Here is a 25,566-nt window from a genome sequence, read left to right as displayed (position 1 = left end):
TGGCTAACTGATAGACGCAAACAAATTCCATTTATACTTGTTTGGATCATGTGCCTACTTGCTTATTTCCAAAGTACTTCTAGTTATGCATGACGTCATTTCATTCTACGTTCCTGTAAGACACATTAGTAGCATTATTCCTTGTAATACTTAGTGCTTTGCCTAAATCTGTGGCACAGTGAATCAGCAACAGTGCCAGAATCTGACCTTAGAATTCCCTATGAGTGCATCTTCCTTTATTACCATATCTGAATGTATTTGTAGTCTAGTGACTACTTTTCAAAGTCAGCTTTCAATTATGATGTAACTTACCTAATAGAAGTGAGAGTTGATCAAAATTTTGAATTCAGAAGACCCATTTTATTGACTCTATTAAGTTTTAATGTAGTCAACACCACAGCAGTATCCTAAATATGACACAATAGTATGTCATAGTTTTTCTTTTTTTAAAGATTTATTTATTTATTTATTCATAGAGACAGAGAAAGAGAGAGAGAGAGAGGCAGAGACACAGGCAGAGGGAGAAGCAGGCACCATGCAGAGAGCCTGACATGGGACTTGATCCAGGGTCTCCAGGATCACACCCTGGGCTGCAGGCGGTGCTAAACCGTTGCGCCACCGGGGCTGCCCTGTCATAGTTTTTCAAAGCATTTTCTTGTTCATTGTCTTATGTGCTCCTCAGGATATCCTGTGTGAGTCACAGTACAATTATTTTACAGATGAAGAAATGAAGGCATAGAGAGATTGTGATTCCCTTGGGTCAAGCCATTAGTAATGGCCTAGAGTAGGTTTAAAAAAATTTTTTTTAAGATTTTATTTATTTATTTTACAGAGAGAGCACAAGCAGAGGGAGCAGCAGATAAATGGGGAGAAGCAGACTCCCCACTGAGTAGGGAGCTCAACACAGGGCTCGATCCCAGGACCCTGAAGTCATGACCTGAGCCAGAGGCAGAGGCTTAACCAACTGAGCCATCCAGGCACTCCTAGGCTAGGTTTTGAATGCACATCATCTGACCCTTAGTCCATTGTATTTCTTTGATGCCTGTTCTGTGGGATTGTTCGATTACATATTCTGACTCCCATTTTTGGTAAACACTGTTTTGGATGATTACTCTAAGTCATTCCCCCACCCCCACCCCCCCATCCTCTTAGCAATCTGTTTTTTCTTAAGTAGTGTCTGGGCCTCCTTTACCAGTTCTGATGTCATGTGAGGTGAGAGGGTGGTCTTTCAAGTCACTTCTTTTTTTTTTTTTTTTTAATTAATTAATTTGAGAGAGCACGAGTGCATGGGGCAGGGGTAGGGGGGCAGAGTGAGAGGGAGAAGCAGAGGGATCATGACATGGCCTGAGCCGAAGGTAGCCACTTAATCGACTGAGCTACCTAGGCACCTCTTTCAAGTCACTTCTTATACATTAGACTTTTATTTTTTAAAAAATATTTTATTTATTCATTAGAGAGAGAGAGAGAGAGAGAGGGATTCCCCATTGACCGGGATCCTGAGTTGGGGCTTGATCCCAGGACTCAGAGATCATGACCTGAGCCAAAGGCACACGTTTAACCATCTGAGCCACCCACGCGCTTCCATATTCGACTTTTATGTGAATATTGAATATAGTCAGCTCCCTACCAGCAATCTCCTCATTAGGAGAAAGAATTATTCTAACAATGCAAGAATCCATCTAAAAAATTTGAATCGGATCTCTCACATAGATTAGTGGGTTTAATCCAAGTCTTTTTTTCCTCTCAAATTTTTTTTTTGTTGATTTGTTTAGGGTGTGGGACCTCAGGAATATACTTTAATCAAGTTGAAAGTGCTTGAGCCGTACCCATCCAAATTAAGGTAGGTTGCCAAAGAGTTAATGCTTTATCTTTTTGAAATAACAGATGTGATAGAATCCACAACTTTTTTTTTTTTTTTTTTGCATAAACATATATTTTTTTCTTCTTAGTGGCCTGAAAGGGAAAAACATCTTCTTGGTAGCTGCTACTCTCAGACCTGAGACCATGTTTGGACAGACCAACTGTTGGGTTCGCCCTGATATGAAATACATTGGGTTTGAGACAGTGAATGGTGATATATTCATTTGCACCCAAAGAGCTGCCAGGAATATGTCATACCAGGGCTTTACCAAACACAATGGAGTGGTGCCTGTTGTTAAGGAATTAATGGGAGAGGTGAGTCGAGTAGCACATTTTTTATTTTAGAGCTTAAATTTAGAGGAAAATTTCAACTATGACTTAAGGAAAGAGTATTGAATAAATCTTTTTAATGGAGGTATACATATAATACAATGTGTAAATCCTAAGTTTTGTATTTTGGTGCATTTTTATACATGTGTACGCTCATTCAGGCACCACCCAAATCAAGATATAGAACAGTTCCAGTAGTACAGAAAGTGCTTCCTTTTCTATCATATTGTCAGTACTCACCTCTCTCCTGCAAAGGTAACCCCGGCTCTGATTTTAGTCACTAAAGATCAGTTGCTTTCTTGAACTTTTGGTAGTAGAATTATATAATCTGTACTCTTTTGTGTCTGGCTTCTTTTGCTCAGATTATATCTTTGAGATTCATGCATGTTGTGTGGTTTTGTTCGTTTTTTTTTTTTTGCTGTGGAGTATTCATTGTGTAACTATATCACCATAGCATTTTTGAATCTTATGTTTTAGTTCAGTAACTTCTGGTTGAAAAATATAGACAGTCCTCCCTAAGAGATTTAATAGCTTCAGTAGAATATAATTACCTGCATTCCTGGTATAGAATTGCAACCATTGGGATCCCTGGGTGGCGCAGCGGTTTGGCGCCTGCCTTTGGCCCAGGGCGCGATCCTGGAGACCCGGGATCGAGTCCCACGTCGGGCTTCCGGTGCATGGAGCCTGCTTCTCCCTCTGCCTGTGTCTCTGCCTCTCTCTCTCTCTGTGTGACTATCATAAATAAATAATAATAAAAAAAAAATTAAAAAAAAAAAGAAAAAAAAAAAAGAATTGCAACCATTTTTTTCTGAAGAATCTTGGTTGATGGTAACTAAATCTGGATAATTACACAGCTTTTATCCTTACAGTTTATTTATTTATCAGTAATTCAGAGTTTATTTTATTCCCTTTAGTGAATGCTGACCTTAGGTATCTTAATAAATAACATTTTATTTATTTATCTTTAAAAATATTTATTTTTAAAAATATTTTATTTATTTATTTGAGACAGAGAGCAAGCATGAGCACAAGAGGCAGAGGGAGAGGGGAGAGGGAGAGTCTTGAGTAGGCTCTTTACTGAGCAGAGCCTGATGTGGACCTTGAAATCATGACCTGACCCAAAACCAAGAGTCAGAGTTTTTTTATTTATTTATTCATGAGAGACACAAGGAGAGAGAGGGAGAGACACAGGCAGAGGGAGAAGCAGGCTCCATGCAGGGAGCTGGACGTGGGACTTGATCCTGGGTCTCCAGGATCTCACCCTGGGCTGAAGGCGGCACTAAACCGCTGAGCCACCCGGGCTGCCCAAGAGTCAGACTTCTTTAAGATTTTATTTATTTATTTATTTATTTATTTATTTATTTATTTATTTATTTATTTATTTTTTATTATTTATTTATGAGAGTCATACAGAGAGAGAGAGAGAGAGGCAGAGACATAGGTAGAGGGAGAAGCAGGCTCCATGCACCGGGAGCCTGACGTGGGATTCGATCCCGGGTCTCCAGGATCGCGCCCTGGGCCAAAGGCAGGCGCCAAACCGCTGCGCCACCCAGGGATCCCAAGATTTTATTTATTTATTCATGAGACATACACACACACACACACACACACACACACACACAACACACACACACACACACACAGAGACAGAGACACAGGCAGAGGGAGAAGCAGGCTCCATGCAGGGAGCCTGACATGGGACTCGATCCCGGGTCTCCAGGATCACACCCCAGGCTGAAGGCAGCACTAAACCGCTGAGCCACCAGGGCTGCCCAAGAGTCAGACTTTTAACTGACTGAGCCACCCAGGTGCCCCAATAAATAACATTTCAAAAAAAAAAGATGAGTAGAATATTATCTCAGTTCTTTTGAATTGAACTTTTATTTCTTGCTTATTTTGTAAACTTACTTTTGGACTAGATTGTTACACATTCGTAGGACTCAAAATTAGAAAGACAAAAATATACAAAATATATCCCTAGTCACTCAGTTTCCTCTTCCATAGGCATTCACTAAAATTACTGTTTTATATATTCTTCCAGAAATATTTCACATACCTACAAGGAAATGTCTGTGTATATATTATTTCTCCCTCTTTTTATTTTTATTTTTAAAAGATTTATTTATTTGAGGGGAAGCTGGGTAAAGGCAGAGGGGGAGAGAGAATCTCAAGCAGACATACCACTGAGCACAGAGGCCGACTCAGGCTCAGCCCTACCACCCCGACATCATGATCTGAGTCAAAATCAAGAGTCAGATGCATAACTGAACCGCCCAGGTGCCCCTCTCTCTTTTTAATATACAAATGGCGTGTACATTATCACATTGTTCTGTATCTTGCTTTCTTTTTTACTTAGTTAATTCTTGGTATTTGCCTTATCAGCACAGAACTTCCTTGTATCTTATGTTTTCTAGCCATGTAGTATTCTGTTGTTTGGCACTACCAGAGCTTATTTAACCATTCTCTATAATGAATATTTGAGTAGTTTCCTGTCTTTTTCTTTGATAAGCAGTGCTGCTATATCCCATTAGTTCCTGATGATGGAGTTGTGTCTGAGATGTTTTTAGGAATAGTGTGAATAACACAAACTTTTTCTGTTCCTAGTGCAGTTTTTTTCCATGTAAATGTGAGCAGATTCTGGAGTGGCTGGTATAAATTAAAAAATAGCTTTCAGCCCTTAAGATTGTTCTGATCATTAGCCTTCACCTGTGTGACTATAAGTTCCATAAAAGCAGCTTCTTTATGAATAAAGCAGATGGGTGGGAACTGTGTGGAATTGAAAAGTACATTCCATGGACCAACAAGCACTGCAAGCTCTTTGTTGCCATTCTGAAAGTATGGCTTCAGTATTGTTAAATCTTTGAAAAAAAAATTTTTTTTAAGAGAAAGTGGTTATATCCTTTTCATTCATTTCATCTTCCTAATCATTGTTTTAAACATACAGTATTTTGTTGATATCTCATATTTTGTTAAGTGATTTTTTTATCATTTAAAGATGTACCTATCATCAGGTTTTGCCATTGTAGTTAACACTGCACTTGGACAGACTTCTCAAAGAAAAAAAGTTATTTTTTCCTTTGAGGTAAATTCCTAGGATTGGATTGCTGGCTCCAAGTGATGTAAACATTTTTGTATCTTTCGCTATCATTCCTATATTGTTTTCCTCAAGTTGTACAATGTCACAAGCAATGCATTTGTGTACTAATTTCCTCACAACCTCACTACATCACATTTGGGTATTGTAATTTTTTGCGACTATCTATAGTCTAGTATGTATAAAGGAAGGAGTTTTGTTTTGATTCCTGTATTTTTGAATACTAGCTTCTCAGGGGCTTAAAAGTATTAACACTTTTCGATTTTAATGGTTAAAGCAAGTTTTTTCACCTTTTTGCTGATCTTTTTGTTGCACAGGAAATTCTTGGTGCATCACTTTCTGCACCTTTAACATCTTATACGGTGGTCTATGTTCTTCCAATGCTCACCATTAAGGAGGATAAAGGTAAAGAGTTTCTTTCTTTCTAGAAATACTTTGGTAATTGCATTCTGGTTGTATTAATTCATTCCACACTTTCTTTTATAAGGTACTGGCGTGGTCACAAGTGTTCCTTCTGACTCCCCTGATGATTTTGCTGCCCTCAGAGATCTGAAGAAAAAGCAAGTGAGTACCTGAGTTTCATGTTCTTATTTCTTCTTCATCATCTAATTAGATACTGCTGAACTAACTCTGAAATTAGGCTAAAAAGCTATCATGGATCTTTGAACTATTATCTCTGCTTTGTTTCTTGATGTTTACGTTTTCCTTTGTTTTGAATATTAAGTAGAGTATTTCACAGAACCTTTTTCTTTAAAGACTTCTAGAGCATTTTAAGTTTACAGTAAAATTGAGAGGAAGGTACAGAGATTCCCTGATTACTCCCTGCCCCCACACATGCACTGCCTCCTCCATTATCAAAATCCCCAGCAGAAGGATACATTTGTTACCAAGATGAACCTGCATTGATATGTCATAATCCTCCAGAGTCCATAGTTTACCTTAGAGTTCACTCTTGGTGGTCTAATGTTCTTTGGGTTTGGACAACTGTATAATGACACAGATTCATCATTGTAATATAATAGCGTATTTTCATTGCCCTAAATATCCCATAGTGCTCTTTCTGTTCATCTCTCTCCCTTGTGACCCTAGCCATCACTGATCGTTTTACTGTCTCCACAGTTTTACCTTTTCTGAAAAGTCATGTAGTTGGAGTCATACAGTGTGTAGCCTTCTCAGATTGGCTTCTTTGAACTAGTCATATCCATTTAAGATTTCTCTATGTCTTTTTAATAGCTTGATTGCTCATTTCTTTTTAGCGCTGAATAATATTCTGTTATCTGGATATACTACAGTTTATCCATTCATCTCATGAAGGACCTCTTGGTTGCTAATAAGCACTGGTAATTTTGAGTAAAACTGCTATATACATCTGTATGTGGGGTCTATTTCTGGTCTGTGTTGTTTCACTCAACTATTTGTCTCTTCCTTTGCCAGTACTACACTGTGTTGATTATGTAACTGTATAAGTAAATCTTCAAGTCAGAAGCCAGCTTTCCTCTTCATTATTGAGTTGACTATTTTGGGTCTTTTGCCTCTCTGTATACACTTTGCAGTCAGTTTAAAAAAAAAATTTTTTTTTTAAATTTATTTATGATAGAGAGAGAGAGAGAGGCAGAGACACAGGCAGAGGGAGAAGCAGGCTCCATGCAGGGAGCCTGACATGGCACTCGATCCCGGGTCTCTAGGATTATGCCCTGGGCTGAAGGCAGGCACTAAACCGCAGGCAGGCACTAAACCGTGTGCCACCCGGGCTGCCCTGCAGTCAGTTTGTTGATATTTATAAAATAGTTTGATAGGACTTTGATTGAGATTACATTGAATCTGTAGGTAAGTCAAGAATTGATATCTTGACAATACTGAGTCTTCCAGTCCACGAACTGATGTCTCAGTCCATTTATTTAGTTCTTTGATTCTGTTCACAGAGTTGTGTGGTTTTTCTCATATGGATCTTCTGTATGTATTATTACTTTTGTACCTAAGTATTTGGTTTTGGGGGGTGCTAATATAAATGGTATTGTGCTTTTAATTTTGAATTCCACTTGTTCATTCCTAATACATAGAAATGCAACTAACTTTTGTATAATTAACTGTGTATCCTGCAATCTTGCTATAATTGTCTGTTAGTTCCAGGCGTTTTTTTCCCTTGATTCCTTTGGATTTTCTACATAGATGTTCAGTTCATCTTTGAACAAAGATAATTTTATGCCTTCCTTCCCATCTGTATATCTTTATTTTCTTTCCTTATTGAGTTAGCAAGGACATTCAGAACGGTATTGAAAAGAAGTGATGAAAGGAGACATCCTTGTCTCATATCTGATCTTAGTGGAAAAGCTTCAAGTTTCTCATCATTAAGTATAATGTTAGCTGTAGATATTTTGTAGATAGTTTTTAACAAGTTTAGAAGGTCTACATCTGTTCCTGTTTATTAGGAGTTTTTATCATGAGTGGGTGTTGGGTTTTTTCAAATACTTTTTGTGTGTCTGTTGATAGGATCATGTGATTTTTCTGTTCTAATCTGTTTGATGGGTTTCATAACTTAAAAGTTTTCTGATGTTCACATTTTCATTGCAACCCAGAATATGAACCTCATTTTCATTGGGTTGTGTGTGTGTGTGTGTGTGTGTGTGTGTAAATTTTGCTTTTGGCTTATTATTTCATCACTTAAGCCATTTACTCTAACTTAAACTGTTGAGTTTTATTTTTATTTTTTTTTTTAAAGATTGATTTATTTATTCATGAGAGACACAGACTGAGAGAGAGAGGCAGAGACACAGGCAGAGAGAGAAGCAGGCTCCTCGCAGGGAGCCAGATATGGGACTTGATCCCAGATCCCGGGATCACGACCTGAGTTGATGGCAAGTGCCCAACCACTGAGCCACCCAGGCGTCCCAACTATTGAGTTTTTAAAAGTCATAGATATGCTTGAGATATTTAGTAAAATTTAAAAAAATTCTCTGAAAAAAAATTTTCTGTATGGAGGGGAGAACAAATAATTTAAAGAAGTTTTGGAGTTGGCTCTCTCAATGATTATGCCAGTAAAGTGCTGATCATTAGTGTTAATTTGCAAAATTGTTTTGTAGGCCTTACGAGCAAAGTATGGAATTAGAGATGACATGGTCTTGCCATTTGAGCCGGTGAGTACATAGATGACTCAGAATATTCATACCCATCTCTTTATCAGTGAAAAAAAGAGTTACATTTTCCTTGTAACAATATCAATTGGTGAATATAAAAATAAGGGAGAGTTTCCATAAGAGTTGCTTCCTTTAATTTGGTACCTGTGATAGCAGTTAAGAGTGAGAGAAAGACCAATAATAAGCATTTTCTTAGCACCTGGCACCTGTAATTCTGCAACAAACAACTTTCTTAGCATCAGCAATTCTATAGTTGCTTATTTTGCTAGTATGGCCAATTTCCAAACTTCTTTTTTTAGTTATTTATTTATTTGAGAGACAGAACACAGGAGCAGGGGCAGAGGGAGAGGCAGACTTCCTGCTGAGCAGGGAGCCTGACATGGAATTTGATTCCAGGACTCCAGTTAAGGTAGACATTTAACTAACTGAACCACCCAAGTGCCCGGTTTCCAAGCTTCTAAAGACAAAATTTTGCCATATTAGTTATGAATGGTTATGCTTTCATATTAGTACCTGGAGAAGAAAAAAACTTGATCACTAACAAATAACTTTCATGAAGAATCTAGAAGACTTATCATAAACCAGAAATAAGACCATTCATAAATTTAGTTGTTTACATCATTTTCCTAGTTTCAAAATTTATTATTTAGTTAATTATATGCCAGTATAGGGCTGTGAGTTGGAGAAGGTGTGTTCTGTAGTGAAGGATGGACAATTTGGAGGTTGGTGCAGAGAATTTGGATAGTTCCTGTGGGGGGAGTAGGAAGACAAATTCACATCTGGATGTTAGTCACTGTGATTACTTGATGTGTGGTGCTTCTGTGATGATATATATAATCTGAAATGACTTGACTGGACAGTAGAGGCAAAATGATTATGCCCCATAGGGCTGTTTTTATGTTCATTCAGTGTGAATAAGTTCCCAACATTGCTGTTCTTTGCAGGTGCCAATCATCGAAATCCCAGGTTTTGGAAATCTTTCTGCTGTAACCATTTGTGATGATTTGAAAGTTCAAAGCCAGAATGACCGAGAAAAACTTGCAGAAGCAAAGGAGAAGTTATATTTAAAAGGGTTTTATGATGGTGTAAGGATTTTTTAGTTTTGCTCTGTAATTTTTTCAATAATTTAGAAAAAAATATGAAAATCCAATATAGTTTCAGCTATATACTGATTTGAGAGAGATTAATATGAGACTGTATTCTTCTGTTTCCAGATTTCTTTTTTAATCATTTTTTGTCCAAGAGCATTTACAGAAATTATATTTTTATGCCCTCTAGGAATATCTAAGAAATGAGTTTCCTGAGAAGATTATTGAAAGTTAGTTCATATTATTTTGCAGTAAATTCCACAGGTTTATTGCATGTATAATTTCTTGTTCCTTCTTTTGCTCTTTTAATCGAGGAGTTCATATTTTAAATAAGCAGTTTTATTCAGTTCATTAATTTACTCATTAATGCCTACTAAAAGCCAGGTGAGCACAAAAAACATGTTTAGAACCTCTCTTTTCTCCTTAACTATGCATATGTTAATATGGCTTACTTTTCCATGGAAAGAAGACCAGGCTAGAGAAAGTAAAAATCCAACCAAGTTGCTTGTGACTTGAGGTTGAAATGAAGATTTTTAAGGCCATGAATGAGAATTCGTTATTTTTACCTTTACTCTCATTTTTCTAGATAATCAACAAGTGGTTAGATGTCTTTTTTGAAGTGACTTAAACATTTTGGATGATAATAAAAGCCACCACTTAAATAGCACGTTAACTTTTTTAAATCTCAAAATAACCTTGTGGAATAGACACTATTCCATTTTACAGATAAGGAAATTGAGGCACTAAGGTATTAAGTAATTTACTCAAGATTAGCCAAGTAGGTAGCCAGTAGCCGAACTGGTACTCACATTGGGCAGTGTGGTTCTTAGATTTGTGTCTGCCTGTTTGCTTGTTTGTTTATTTATTTGAGAGAGAGAGTGTGTGTGTGTGTGCATAGGTGTGGTGTGACTGGGTTAGAGGGAGGAGCAGAGGAAGAAGGAGAGAGGGAATCTTAAGAAGGCTCCATGCCAGAGGCAGGGCTCAATCTTACAACCCTGAGATCATGACCAGGGCTGAAATCAAGAGTCAGACACTCAACTGACTTAGCCACCCAGATGCCCCTGGAGTCTGTACCATAACGATCAATAAATATAATTTCATAATGGCGAATTAAGTAGGTTATAAAGCATTTTGGCATGTTAAAGGATTGGGAGATCAAAAAAGATAGAAGCTATTCCAGAGAGAAACAGGAGCCACATAGCTGGAGATAAGAATGTCAGCTAGAAGGGGATTGTGTAGCTTAGATCTGTGACAACAACAAGCAAGCTAATACTTAGCCCTAGAATTAAATTTCCTCACTATGTAAAAGGCAGAGTTGAAAAACAGGCCTTCCTGTAAGGGCCAGGTTTATCATATGGCCAAGCAGAGGAAAATGCTCGCTGGCAACAGGCAGAGTCTAAATGGGGCTGAGCTGCATGCACTTAGTTCATTTTCCCAAAGCCTTCAGGAAAGGTGAGTGAGCATATTGAAATTCTCTCCACATGGAAATCTGAGAATTGGGAAGGAAGTGAGAGTTCCTTCCTAATCATGTTCATGATAGCTATCCTCATTACACCAAAAGAAAAACAAGTGTGTTATGAAAATCAGTTGTCTAAGCTATGGCAAAATAAAAACTTAAGATTATAGACATGATAAATTTACACTAAAAATATCTCAGTTGTGGATGTAAATAAATTTAGTTAGGAAAAAGTTTGGAGGGAACATCAAGTAAGTTTTAATTGTTTCGTCTGTTTTTTCTCCCTGTTTCTCATCCTTTTAGATAATGTTGGTGGATGGATTTAAAGGACAGAAGGTCCAAGACGTAAAGAAGACTATTCAGAAAAAGATGATTGACACTGTAAGTGATAGGTTGTCCTCTGACGGCTGGTTTAGAAGAAAACCTCTTATTTAATAGACTTCACAGTGTTAATTAGTAGTGAGTTCTGTAATAGAACCTGGAGCTGTGTTAAAGATAAATAATTCTGTGGCAGAAACTAGACTTATTTAGCAATTCATTTAACTTGAACATCACACCTGTAATGTTGAACGTAGTGCTGTAAAGTTGGCATATCAAAGCCAGAGAACTTTAATGATGTTTCCTGGCAGTGGCCATTTGAGATACTGGTAGTTACAGTTCTCTTTGTGTAGTGCTTTGCTTTTTCACTTTCATCCTTCCTTCTATCTGTGTCTTTCTAACCTCACTGCATTTGTGTATACTTCTCTACTTCCCATCTTTCTAGCAAAGGTATAACTTTTCTGAGAGCAGTAGTCATTGTGTATATTTCTGAGGCGTCACCTGTCTACAGTGAAGTGTACAATGAGAATTTTTCTTCTCCAGCTTTTGTTTACTCCTGGTGTTAGTAAAAATTTCTTTCCTTTAAAATGTAATTATTAATATTCCATCCCCAAACTCTACCCTAATTGTTTGTTTCTTCTTCTCTTAATACTTTCACACATCAATATGCTATTGGTTCCATCTTGGAGAAAGTTCCCTCAGAACCTTCTGGCCTGTTTTAGTCTGGACTAGTTGTTTACTGTCCTGGTGCACAAATGCCACCTTGGATCTTCCTCCACTATTCCTAAGAATTTCCTTTGTTTCTCTTGAGTTGGAGCTCTTGCTTCCTTGATCATGGCTGCTGCTTTATTATTCACTCAACTTTTTCTTCCTATAAATTTTTGTTTGTTAACTGTGTTTTTTATATCTGCTATTTGTGAGCATGTGGGAAAATTTTTTTTCTTGCTATGGAAAATCACAGATTTATAAAAAGTGGAAAGTAATATGAATTCCTATGTATATATTATCCACCTTTGAAATTATCAACTCAGGGCCAGTTTTAAGAGCTTATTTTTGCTATCTGATTGATCCTTTTTTAGGATTCTCTTCATTGTTTCATGGATGTGAAATCTTAATCTCTTATTTTTCTGAGGTTGCTGATATTTAAGAGTGAATACAAAGAGGTGATCAGAATCTTTTTGCATGTGAGTAGGGCTTCGCTGGGGGAGATCTAAAAGGGCTGTTTGGAAAAAAAAAAAATTAGAAGGGCTATTTGGGCCTTGGGAAAGCCTTTATGTTAGCCTTGATGTTAGTTAGAGCTTCTTGGATTTGTTAGATTTCTCTCAAAAGATTCTTCTAGTTTCTGGCTTAAAAATTCTAAGCTAACTGAGCTTCTGGGAGTTGAAAAGATTGCTAAGGGAAATACTAATTCCCAGTGTGCTGACTTTCCAGTTAATTCATCTAGTCTCAATGTGATACTCATACCCTCAACTTTGGTTTTGGTTGAGTAATTCTGTCATCCTTTCCAGAGAATAAACTTTCATTGTTCTGCTGGCATACGGAGGGGCAGTTGCATGTCTGTGTAGTGTGGGATTAGGTTATCTGGGGTTCTAACCTCTTCTTTAAAAACTTCAGTTAGTTCTTCTCTCTTCAGCCTCATGTTGCTTCCACTTCGGGAACCATCTTGTACCACTAACTGTTGAGTTTTTTGGAGGTTCTGTAATGCAAATTGGATTACTTTTCGCCTTTCTCTCCTGCTGGTTTATGATTCAGCTAGTTTTCTTCAGCCTGTCAATGCACTTGTTATTTATCCTGTTTTTTAGTTTCCAAAATTTGATTGATAGTATTTCTTCTTCTGTTCTTTTGTATCCATAAGTTCATGCCGTTGGAAAAAAGAAAAACTCTCTTTGTTGTCATTTCATTGGAATTTTGAGAGGCAGTAGAGTTAAATGTCTGTTTTTAATTTACCATTTTTAAACCAAAGTCCTGGCTATTTAACAGTATGAAGAATTACATTAAAAACACAGAAAAAGAAATAATTTTATAAATAATAACGTTGGATTTATTTTTAAAAATAGCCTGATAAGTTTGGAACCATAATATGATAAGAGATAGTTATGTTTGGTAGATGACTAAATTCATGATTAGTTTTCTAAGGGCATTTTTCATGACACTATAAATCTGTAGCAGTGACATTTTCTATGTTGAATTTTTGTGCTTCTGGTTTTTTTTTTTTTTTTTTTTTTTAAGCAGTGGTTCCATGGTTTTAATTTCATCTTTTTTTTTTTTTTTTTTAAGATTTTATTTATTTATTCATGAGAGAGACAGGCAGACACAGGCAGAGGGAGAAGCAGGCTCCATGCAGGGAGCCCTACGTGGGACTCGATCCCGGGACTCGAGGATCGCGCCCTGGGCCAAAGGCAGGCGCTAAACCGCTGAGCCACCCAGGGATCCCCTAATTTCATCTTTTTAAATATATATATATTTTTAAAATTTTTATTTATCATAGTCACACAGAGAAAGAGAGAGAGAGAGGCAGAGACACAGGCAGAGGGAGAAGCAGGGTCCATGCACTGGGAGCCTGATGTGGGATTCGATCCCGGGTCTCCAGGATCGCGCCCTGGGCCAAAGGCAGGCGCGAAACTGCTGCGCCACCCAGGGATCCCCTAAATATTTTTATTCTAACAAGGATAAAAGGCTTCCACAAGCAGTCTGACCTCAAACCATTGAATTAGAAACTATTGAACATCTTTCACATTCCACTGAAAAGGAATAATCTATACTTAGGAAGATGATCCATTGACAAAGATACTCACCTTTTCAAAAGTAAATGTTGTGTAGAAAGAAAGGCAGATAGATGTCTTCTATTGGAAAGAGGGAAAATAATGAAAATGTGGAGTTAAAAAAAAAAAAAAGAAAATGTGGAGTTAAAGTTGTTTTTATTATCCCTGAGGAATAGAGACTGACTCAACATAATATCTGATATATATTTGTTTGCTTTTATGTAGGGAGATGCATTTACTTATATGGAACCAGAGAAACAAGTTATGTCCAGATCTTCAGATGAATGTGTTGTGGCGCTGTGCGACCAGTGGTTAGTCTCTATTACAACAAGAAATTTCCTTCAGTTGCTTTACTTATCCTTTGGACTTTTACTCACTATTATTTTTTTACATCAATCTGTCCACTCCCAAGGTACTTGGATTATGGAGAAGAAAATTGGAAAAAACAGACATCCCAGTGCTTGAAAGGCCTGGAAACGTAAGAAGGGAAAAAGGGATGAGGGGAGGGAGAGGAGATGAGAAACATGGGAAATAGTGAAGGCAAAGAAAGAAAGACTCTTTATCTTTTACTCTCTCTAGATTCTGTGAGGAGACCAGGAGGAATTTTGAAGCTACCTTAGGTTGGCTACAAGAGCATGCCTGCTCAAGAACTTACGGTTTAGGTAACACCTACTTCAAATTCTTCAGTTTGAATGACTTCGTCAATTACAGGGCAAATTAACACCTTTACCTTTTTTCCCCTCTTTTCTAGTATTTTTCTGAATTGGAAGTGAGAGGTTTCAGTTAGAGGGGGAGAGGAACTGGCATGTGGTGCTCTACTACTTACCTGGTGGTAGACGTATGCTTGAGTAATTAAACCCATAGCTTTTATGGATTTTTTTTTAATAGAAAGTTTCTAGTACTTTAGCCATTTGATTTTTTATTACCGGTTTATTTTATTAATTATTCAAGCCAATTTGAGACTTTCTTAAATAAGTAGCTTTGTAAATACTATATATCTTGAAAATGTGGATTCTCTAGATGAACTGTCTCTTAAGTTTCTCATGCATTAAATTTCTTCATTTTATCTTGCAGGTACTCGTCTGCCGTGGGATGAGCAGTGGCTGATTGAATCCCTCTCTGATTCCACTATTTACATGGCATTTTACACAGTTGCACACCTCCTGCAGGGGGGTAACTTGCGTGGACAGACAGAGTCTCCACTTGGTATCAGGTTGGTAAATGGATAAGGGAAAAAAGTGTAGTTGGTTAGCAAGAGATGTGCTCTTTTGATTTACACATTGAAAACAATTTTTTTTAATTGTTTAGTTTTCGTAAGAATTCATTTAGCAGAATTTTGTTAGGATGTTTTACTTTTTTGCTGCCGAACTGAGAAAAAGTAATAAATACCCCCTCTGTTACTGTTACCATCCCGTATTCTTATTGGAGTCTATTGTTATTTGTTACCGTAACTATGTTAAGAAAGAGATTCCCACTTCATGATTAGATGAAAATATTGACTCTTTCAAAGAAATGATCTCTATATTTTGTTGTTTGTTTTATTTTTAACACAGACCGCAACAGATGACCAGGGAGGTTTGGGATTATGTTTTCTTCAAGGAGGCTCCATTTCCTAAGACTCAGATCCCAAAGGAAAAATTAGATCAGTTAAAGCAGGAATTTGAGTTCTGGTATCCTGTGGATCTCCGAGTCTCTGGAAAGGATCTTGTTCCAAATCATCTCTCATATTACCTTTATAATCATGTGGCTATGTGGCCAGAACAAAGGTGAGTACCTAAAAAGATATAGACTAAATTTATGGCTTATGGCTTCAAATATTTAAAAAGTTATTGTACAAGGTATAGTTAGGTTTGGCAGTTGCCTTCTTTTTCCTCTGTTAAATGTATATTGAAGCAGAAAGCACACCTTTTCCTATCTGTTATATCCAGAAATCCTCATACTTACCTTGGGCTCGCCAAAGCACATTTCAGGTACCTTGACAGCCTTTCAGTACTTTACTAGACCTATTTTGTGACTCATTTGACCTCTTAGGTGCAGAAATAAAGGTGATTTAAGACAGAGCCTAGAACATTAGAATTGGAAGAGAACATCCTTCTAGAGCTGAGAGCCCCAACGTTACAGCATTACTTGGTACCTGTATTTCTTTTTTTTTGAGAGAGTGAGCATAGGATGCAAGGACAGAGTGAGTAGTGAGAGAATGTTAAGCCAGCTCCAAACCCAGCACAGAGCCTGACACAGGCTCCATCCCATGACTCTGAGATTATGGCCTGAGCCAAAACCAAGAGTCAGATGCTTAACTGATTGAGCCACCCAGGTGCCCCTGGTGGTGGTATTCTGCCTAGAGTCATTTTTAATCCTGTATGCTCAAAAATAATCCTCCTATCATCTTCCCTCTTGATCCAGATATGTCTCTGTGCCTTTTCTTCCAGCCTCTCAAATAGCTGATAAAACAGACCCCTCCGTCTGTTCAAATTTTATTTCATATCACCAAAGCAATCTCATGTGACTTCTTATACTTAGAATGAGATTGCATTTTCTTTCTCAAGAATGAAAGGAAAGTTTTGAAGTAGAGGAATAAAATGAATCTGATGTGGTTCTTGTTATCCATTTATTTTGTTGTTGTTGAAAATCTATTTTGGAGGAGTTGGATATCGCAGAAATACTTGTTGGTGATATAGTTAAGTCTTCATCCCTTTGCATCAAGGGTTTTTTTTTTTTTTGCATCAAGGTTTTGACATGTATTAGGTTTTCATTTAGGTTTTACTTATAAGTAACTAATAACATGAAATACTTGTAAGTAATAATTATCAGTAACATCACGCACAGTTTTAATCACTTATAGCGACTCATTTAATTTGCACTACAACTTTTTAAGGAAGGTCTCTGATATCCTCGTTTTATAGACAACGAAACTTACTGAGGCATAGAGAGCTCAGATAATTCACCCTGAGTTGCTCTCAATGACTGTCCTCACATAATCTCATTGCTAGAATGATAAGTGGTCATGTACATAGTTCAGAAATTCAAACAGTTCATAAAAGAAAAATGTAAAAGGCGAACTTTTACCCTTGCCACCACATCACTCTACTTCCCGTAGGTGTCCCTCCTACTGCTTTCTTATGATTTCTTTTGGATAACATGTTTATGAATAAACGAGCATCAGATATCTTTATTTAAGTAATCTCTCTACCCAGCGTGGTGCTTAAACTCATGGACCCAAGACCAAGAGTTGTTTGCTCTTCAGATTGAGCCAGCCAGGTGCCCCATACTTATTTATTTTTTAATTTATCAAAGATGCCACATTGTAGACACTTTTCTTCCCCATGTAATATTTTAGTATATGTGCTGCCGAAGCAAGCACTTCCCCATGTAATAGTAAAGTTTTAAAAATCTGTTTATATCCACACATCTAGCCCTGCCTGTGTTTTTAAAATAGCCATTACATAGTATTTTAGTGTATACCTGGGCCATAATTTATGTAACCAGTCCTTTGCTAATGGACAATTCTTGTTTTCATTTGTTTACTGTTATGAACAGGACTCAATACATTTGTATATTTGTCTTAGTAAACTTTTACAAATCGTTAGCATTTACCTCAACTTTTTAAGCTTAAACTAGAAACTTACATTTTGTTTTCTGTCTTAAATGTTTACCTATAAAGTGACAAATGGCCTGCTGCTGTGAGAGCAAATGGACATCTCCTCCTCAACTCTGAGAAGGTAAGAAAGTTTAAAATTCTGCAGAAAACTTTTCAAATTTAGGAAGTTGTATTTTTTAAATAAAGAGTATAAACATCAGTGTTAATTTTCCATTAGAAATGGTTAAGACTACCAGCATAAATTAGAGAGTGAATAAAGTACATAGTATTAACTGGGGGGAGGGACTGAGAAAATCTACTTATTTTTTAACATTTGTATTTAAAATGACAGAAGGTGACACTAATTGACTGGGGGAGAGAGAGGCAGACATGATAAAAAACATGAGAATCATAGTATCGTGATCCTAGGAATATCTTTCTCATTAAGTTGAGAAAATAATTTGGTGGGATTTGTTCCAAACTGTGATCAGCCACTGAATTAAAGTGATAGAATTTTGGAATGTGTAGGATTCATAACTGTTATTTAATGCTTCTTCCCAGGCAGTATAATATATTTCTCTATATTACCCCTGCTTCCAGTATTGTTAAAATTACTAATATATATATATATACACTTATATATAGTAGTATAGTATATATATGATTTTTATAGCTATATAAGACTTTATCTCATTAATCACTATCTTCAATAGGAATATAGGTTAACTGAGGGGAGGTGATATTACACAAACCTCATGACAAAGCCCTTGCTTTGCCCCTGTGATGCTTTTGTGCACATTTGAAAAGGATACCCCTCTTCACTTAAATGGAAAATTAAGTTGCCATGTTATTTATTTCTTAGTAATAATATTTGTAGCATGTTGATTTTGTTACAATCAGTGAATTTTGCCACAAATGATAGAATATTAATTGGAAAAGAGTATTCTTTGCTATAAATATCTGTCATAATGAAAATAGGTGTATATTTAAACAAATAGTAGCTGGTATGAATTGCAAAATGAAACATCACTTTTAATTGGTGCCCTAATATTGAAAGGAAATAAAAAAGTTCATTGAAAATAATCTCTATATTATTATTATTTTTTTTAAAAGATTTTATTTATTTATTCATTCGTGAGAGACACAGAGAAAGAGAGGCAGAGACACAGGCAGAGGGAAAAGCAGGCCCCATGCAGGGAGTCCGATGTGGGACTTGATCCTGGGTCTCCAGGATCACGCCCTGGGCCAAAGGCAGGCGCTAAACCGCTGAGCCACCCAGGGATCCCCGTAATCTCTATATTAGACTGAAAAACAGCTCTTTGATTAGAAGCATAGGCTATATATAGATTTTGTTAGATCAGCAAGGACTTTTGATTATTGAACTCATTTTTTACTTTGTAAGGCAAAGTGACACTATATATATATGTAAAAAAATATATATTTATATATATTTATATACTACTGTATACTGCTATATATATAGTGTATATATGTGTATACATGTATATAACTTGTCCTATGACATTTTCTTTGGTTTCAGTGTTGTACTATACACTGTACTGATTTTATTAGAACTAGGTATTTTATTGCCATGTGGTAGAAAACTGGATTATCACCTCTCTTTGGTATCAGCAAAGTTATGATCAAGATGACAAATTCTTAAGTTGGAAAAATTGGTAGGCTGTGCACAGTGCCTCCTTAGATGTGGTGCCCCCAGGTAGAGCACAACTTGAACAACCAGTTATTGTGATGCCAGTGAAGTTCCTTAAAACCCTAACTCTGAGAACATATGGTCGTCCATTTGTTTTTGAATGATTCCAATTACTATAAAGCTCTTCTTCTTTTTTTTTTTTAGATTTCATTTATTTGACAGAGAGAGCACACACGTGCAAAATAGGCAGAGTGGCAGGCAGACAGAGAGAGGGAGAAGCAGGCTTCTCTGTTGAGCAGAGAGCCCAATGTGGGGCTCGATCCCAGGACCCTGGGAACATGACCTGAGCCAGAGTCGGATGCTTAAGCAACTGAGTGACACAGGTGCTCCTATAAAGCTCTTCTTCATGACCAGCTGAAATGTTCCAGTTATAATGGAATCATTATATATGTCTACAGATTCCTAGGGGGCAGTTTAGCCTACTGGAAAGAATAGTGCCTGAGTATCAGACTAGAGACCCTGTCCTAGCTCTGTCATTGCCTAGCAGAGTGACCCAGACAAGTCACTATATTAACTGGATTTCAGTTTCTACCTCTGTCAAATTAGTGCAAGATATCTTTTCCTTTCCCTCTTTAATTTTTTTAAGGATATTTATTTATTTGAGAGAGCAAGCGAGACAGTGTGTGTGTGAGCACACAAGAGGGGGAAGGGTAAAGGGAGAGGGAGAAGCAGACTCCCTGCTATAGGGAGCCTGACTTGAGACTTGATCCCAGGACCCTAGGATCATGTTTTTTTGTTTTTGTTTTTTTTTGTTTGTTTGTTTGTTTTTTAAGATTTTTATTTACTTATTCATGAGAGACAGAGAGAGAGAGAAAGGCAGAGGCACAGAGCACAGAGAGAAGCAGGCTCCTTGCAGGGAGTCCTATGTGGGACTCGATCCTGGGGCTCTAGGATCACACCCTGGGCCGAAGACAGGCGCTAAACCGCTGAGCCACCCAGGGATCCCCAGGATCATGTTCTTTTTTTAGGGGGTGGGGATCATGTTTTGAGCCAAAGGCAAACACTTAACTGACTGAGCCACCCAGGTACCCCTTTCCCTCTTTAATTTTTTTTGTCTTTATCTGATTATGGCTAACCTACTTTGATTTGGTTTATTTTTTATATATGTTCATAATAATGCCTGATCATTGACTTTCCATTTCAGATGTCAAAGTCCACAGGCAACTTCCTCACTTTGACCCAAGCTATCGACAAATTTTCAGCTGATGGTGAGTATACTTTTTTCTTATTGCTGTTGTATAGGGTTTGATTCTCTTCAGATTATGGAAGGCAAGTTAAACTGATTGTTTTACTGCTTTTTTCTTTCACTTTTACCAGTACTTTAAAATATTCACATTTTCTTTTGTGAAATACTTAAAACGTAAGAATTGGGGATGTGATCTGCTTAGGAACAAATTGAAGCTAATATTAGAGTCTTTTTAAAAAGAAACTCACTGTAATTTCTACCTGGCTTATTTTAATTTCTTACTACTTCTTAAAGAGTTGGTTTGTAGAGATATGACTTTGAAGTTTTTCCAAAATATTTCCTTCATACTTGATATAAACATAAGTGACTTGAACCTGGGAGCATTCATTTTTTAGAGAACTATTTTCTCCTTGGCCTCAGTACTGTTCCATTTCATCATTTTTTTGTCAAGGGAAGAAATGCGCTGTCTAACCCACAGGAACCATTCATTTCTTTGGCCATCATGGCATGTCTTTCTACTGATCATGGCTAGTACAGTTTGAGGCGATGCTGAAGGGATTGGGAAAGAGCTAACCTAATTGGGATGCCTGCCTGGGTGGCTCAGTGGTTGAACGTCTGCCTTTGGTTCAGGTCATGATCCTGGGGTCCTGGGATTGAGTCCTTCATCAGGCTCCCTGTAGGGAGCCTGCTTCTCCCTCTGCCTGTGTCTCTGCCTCTCTCCTCTCCATGTGTCTCTCGTGAGTAAATAAATAAAATCTTTAAAAAACAAAAACAAAAACAACTAACCTAACTGGCTTTGAGAAACAATGTTTTGACCAGATGCTGTAAGCCAAAAGGACTGCACACAAATACTGTAATTAGTAAGACTATTTCTTACATGAGGTCTAGGTTAGCAGTTCTAAAACTAATTTTATGTGTGTACTGGGATTGAACAAATAAATTTATTATAGACACGAGAACTCACTGTTAAAAAAAAAGATACAAATAAAGGGGGAATGCTAAAATGTACCCTGTGGTATTGGATTGCAATTGGCAATTTCCAGTGTTTAATTTTATGTACAGACAAACTGATATAAAAGTAAATGTCAATGTATGTGGTAGGTTAGTATATGTGCATATATTTCCCTAGCTGTGTCTGCTGAGAGGGCATATGAGCAGTGACACACTGGTAGCAGGGACACACCTGGCATTTAGATCTTGGTTTCTAAATGCCATTCTCCAATACATGGAACTAGAGTTCTTGAGAGAAGTGATTGATTTGCAGTCTGGAGTAGAGAAAATACAAGATGATCATGGAACATCTTATGGTGCCAGTAAAGAAGGCAATGTTTTAGTAAGGATGGGGATATTTGAAAGGGCACAGATTCATTTAAGACAGAAGATCGCAGCAGAGTGGGAGGACCCTAGGCTTGCCTCGTCTCATCCATACAAGTAGGTAACTATCAAATCATCCTAAATACCCTAGAAATCTGTCTGACCATTGGCAGAACAAACTCTGCAACTAGAGATAGAGTAGAGGCTATACAGAAGAAGGTAGCAGATGCAGAGATGTGTTTTGGGAAACAGGTCATGGCCGCTGATGGCCAGTAGCCACCATTGTGGAGAAGGGCAAGAGACAAACTAGTACCCAGGGGAGTACACGAGGAAAACCAATCCCCTTAGCAATTGGCTTGGAAAGTGAGAAAGCCTGAATTTCATGAGTTCTTGAGACCAGTGGAGCTTAAAGCCTGGAATTTTAAAGATCACTGTGCTTGGCTCTGGAAGAGCTCAGAGGACATTGGTGCTGCTCTTGGAGAGAAGGCTGGCTGGCAAACATGGTGTTGACGTACAGCATGGAAACAGTGATCTGAAGAGTCCCTGGGGCACACAGTGGGCAGGTTAGTTGATCATTTCATAGTATGTCATAGAGAGGCAGCATTCAGAGAGACCCCTCCAGGAACAAAGGAATTGGCAGGTGCCATTTCCCTCCCCACCCCTTAGCATATGCATAATGCCACCTGTGGGAAGTAGCACAGTGCTGACACTTGCCACCTTACTTGCTTTTACCAAGCTCCACCCCTCCATGCTTTGGTAAAACCACCCCTTCCAGTCATGCTTGTCTCAGTTTCAGTGTGGCAGAGTCACCTTCCCCAGAAGACCAGCTCAAACCCCTGCCCACAGTGTGTCCCTCAGCCTAAGAGTTTTATGTGCCTTGTTTCTGTCAGTGACAGAGCTCATTTCACAAACAGACCAGAGCACACCTAATTAAAAGTACCACGTTTAGGCCAGGGTCCAGACACTGCCCACAAGTAAAGAGAGTTTCTGCAGATGACTGGGCTGAAGGATAAAGTGACCAGGACACAACAGCACATGCAGCACTCATTGGAGACACTCCTGGCTGGGAGCACTGGGCCCTGAGGAACAGGGGATACTACACTTCTGGGCGCTACAGTACTTCTTCAGAAGGCCATCACCCTTAAGAATAGGAGAGATAGCTGACTTTTCATACACACAGAAATAGGCAGAGAGACTTAGACAAAATGAGAAGACAGAAATTTGTCCCAAATAAAAGAACAGGACAAAGCCATAGCTGGAGATACAAGTGAAATAGATGTAAATAACATGCGTAATAGAGAATTTAAAGCCGAGATCATAAGGATACTCACTGAACTTGAGAAAAGAGTGGAGGACATCTGAGACCGTTAACACAGAGATACGGAATAAAACATAAGAGAGAAAAAGGGCTCAATAAACAAAATGAGAAACATGCTTGATGGAATGAACAGCAGGCCGGAAGAAGCAGAGGAATAAATTAATGACCTAAAAGAGTAATGGAAAGTAATCAAACTGAACAAAAGAGAGAAAAAAGAATAATGCACAATGAGAATAGACTTAGGGAAACTCAGGGACTCCATCAAACATAGTAACATTCGTATTTTTTTTTTAACATTCGTATTTTTAAATAATCTCAACGCCCCACATGGGACTTGAACTCACAACCCTGAGATCCAAAGTTGTATGCTCCACCAATAGAGCCAGCCACACATTCCTACAAAAGACTATTTATTTATTTATTTATTCATTTATTTATTTATTTTCAAAAGACTCATTTTATTTTAAGATTTTTATTTATTTATTCATGAAAGACACAGGCAAAGGGAGAAGCAGGATCCCCACAGGGAGCCCAGTGCAGCCCAAGGTCAGGCCCTGAGCTGAAGGCAGATGCTCAACCACTGAGCCACCCATACATCCCAAGAGACTCATTTTAGACCTAAAGACACCTGCAGATTGAAAGTGAGAGGATGGAGGAACATGTATCATGCAAATGGATGTCAAAAGAAAGCCAAAGGGGATCCCTGGGTGGCGCAGCGGTTTAGCGCCTGCCTTTGGCCCAGGGCGCGATCCTGGAGACTCAGGATCGAGTCCCGCGTTGGGCTCCCGGTGCATGGAGCCTGCTTCTCCCTCTGCCTGTGTCTCTGCCTCTCTCTCTCTCTGTGTGACTATCATAAATAAATAAAAATTTAAAAAAAAAAAAAAAGAAAGAAAGCCAAAGTAGCAATTCTTATATTGGACAAAATAGATTTTAAAAATAAAGACTGTAACAAGATTTAAAGAAAGATAGTATATAATAGTAAAGGAGACAGTTCAACAAGAAAATATAAGAATTTTAAATATTTATGCACCCAAATATATAAAACAGCTAATAACAAACATAAAGGAACTAATTGATAATAATGCTGTAATAGTAAGGGACTTTCACATCCTCTGACATCAATGGACAGACCATCTAAACAGCAGATTATCAAGGCGACAATGGCTCTGATTGACACACTGGAACGGATGGATTTAACGGATACATACACAACATTCCATCCTAAAGCAGCATGATACACATTCTTTTCAAGTGCACATGGATCACACGTTCGGCCACAAAACAAGCTTCAACGAATTTAAAAAGATCAAAATCATACCATGTATCTTTTCTGACAACAATGCTATCTATGAAACTAGAAGTCAACTACAAGAAAAAAATCTGGAAAGACCACAGATATATGGAGGTTAAATAACATGCTACTAAACAACAAATGTGTCAACTAGGAAATAAAAGAAGAAATAAAAAAATACATGGAAAACAGAATGGTTTAAAAATCTTTGGGACATAGCCAAAGCAGTTCTAAGAGGGAAGATTATAGCAATATAGGCCTACTTCAAGAAGAAATAAAAGTCTCACATAAACAACCTTATACCTACAGGAGCTAGAAAAAGAATAACAAACAAAACCTAAAACCAGCAGAAGAAAGGAAATAATAAAGATTAGAGCAGAAAAAAGTGATATAGAACCTAAATAACCAGTAGAACAGATCAATGAAACCCAGGAGCTAGTTCTTTGAAAAAAATTAATAAAATTGATAAACCTCTAGTCAGATTCATCAAGAAAATCCCAAGGTCCTGGGATTGAGCTCTGTGTTGGGCTCCCTACTCAGCGGGGAGCCTTCTTCTCCCTCTCAGTCCTTTTCCCCTGCTGTGCTGGCTCTGTCTCACTCTCTCTTTCTCAAATAAATAAATAAAATCTTAAAAAAAAAAAAAAAAGTGAGAAAGGACCTAAATTAATAAAATTACAAATGAAAGAGGAGAAATAACAACAACAAACACCACAAACAATTAGATTTTGAAAAACTATATGGCAACAAATTGGACAGCTTAAAAGACATGTATCAATTCCTAAAAATATTTAACTTCCCAAAAGTAAAACAGGAAGAAATAGAAAATTTGAATAGACTGATTACCAGCAAAGAAATTGAATCAGTAATCAAAAAATTCCCAAGAAGCATAAGTCTGGGACTGGATATCTTCATGAGTGAATTCTACCAAATATGGATTGACTTTTATTTTATTTTATTATACACACACACACACACACACACCCATTGTGGGGCTTGAACTCAGAACCTTGAGATCAAGAGGCTTATGTTCCACCAACTGAGCCAGCCAGGTGCCCCTCCATGAAACGTTTAAAGAAGAGTTAATACCAATTCTTCTTACACTATTCTGAAAAAGAGAAAGGCAGGAA

The 25,566-nt window shown here is 37.6% G+C and overlaps 1 protein-coding gene across 1 annotated transcript in view; it reads left to right on the top strand.

The window, feature by feature from the left end:
* LARS1 (leucyl-tRNA synthetase 1) overlaps positions 1-25,566 on the top strand; it is a 76,111-nt gene that overhangs the window by 20,595 nt on the left and 29,950 nt on the right. Inside the window, exons 9-22 of the mRNA XM_041767396.1 lie at positions 1,773-1,840; positions 1,950-2,175; positions 5,602-5,689; positions 5,772-5,848; positions 8,365-8,418; positions 9,363-9,503; positions 11,266-11,343; positions 14,268-14,353; positions 14,455-14,520; positions 14,622-14,704; positions 15,117-15,255; positions 15,596-15,808; positions 17,704-17,761; positions 20,475-20,538. Of these exons, the coding sequence (XP_041623330.1) occupies positions 1,773-1,840; positions 1,950-2,175; positions 5,602-5,689; positions 5,772-5,848; positions 8,365-8,418; positions 9,363-9,503; positions 11,266-11,343; positions 14,268-14,353; positions 14,455-14,520; positions 14,622-14,704; positions 15,117-15,255; positions 15,596-15,808; positions 17,704-17,761; positions 20,475-20,538 (1,441 nt within the window). The remainder of the gene's footprint in view (positions 1-1,772; positions 1,841-1,949; positions 2,176-5,601; positions 5,690-5,771; positions 5,849-8,364; positions 8,419-9,362; positions 9,504-11,265; positions 11,344-14,267; positions 14,354-14,454; positions 14,521-14,621; positions 14,705-15,116; positions 15,256-15,595; positions 15,809-17,703; positions 17,762-20,474; positions 20,539-25,566) is intronic.

Source organism: Vulpes lagopus, chromosome 8 (genome assembly GCF_018345385.1).
Source record: "Vulpes lagopus strain Blue_001 chromosome 8, ASM1834538v1, whole genome shotgun sequence".
In the NCBI taxonomy this organism is placed as follows: Eukaryota; Metazoa; Chordata; class Mammalia; order Carnivora; family Canidae; genus Vulpes; species Vulpes lagopus.
The sequence above is the reverse complement of the archived record's forward strand: the minus strand, read 5'-3'. Positions and strand labels throughout refer to the sequence as shown.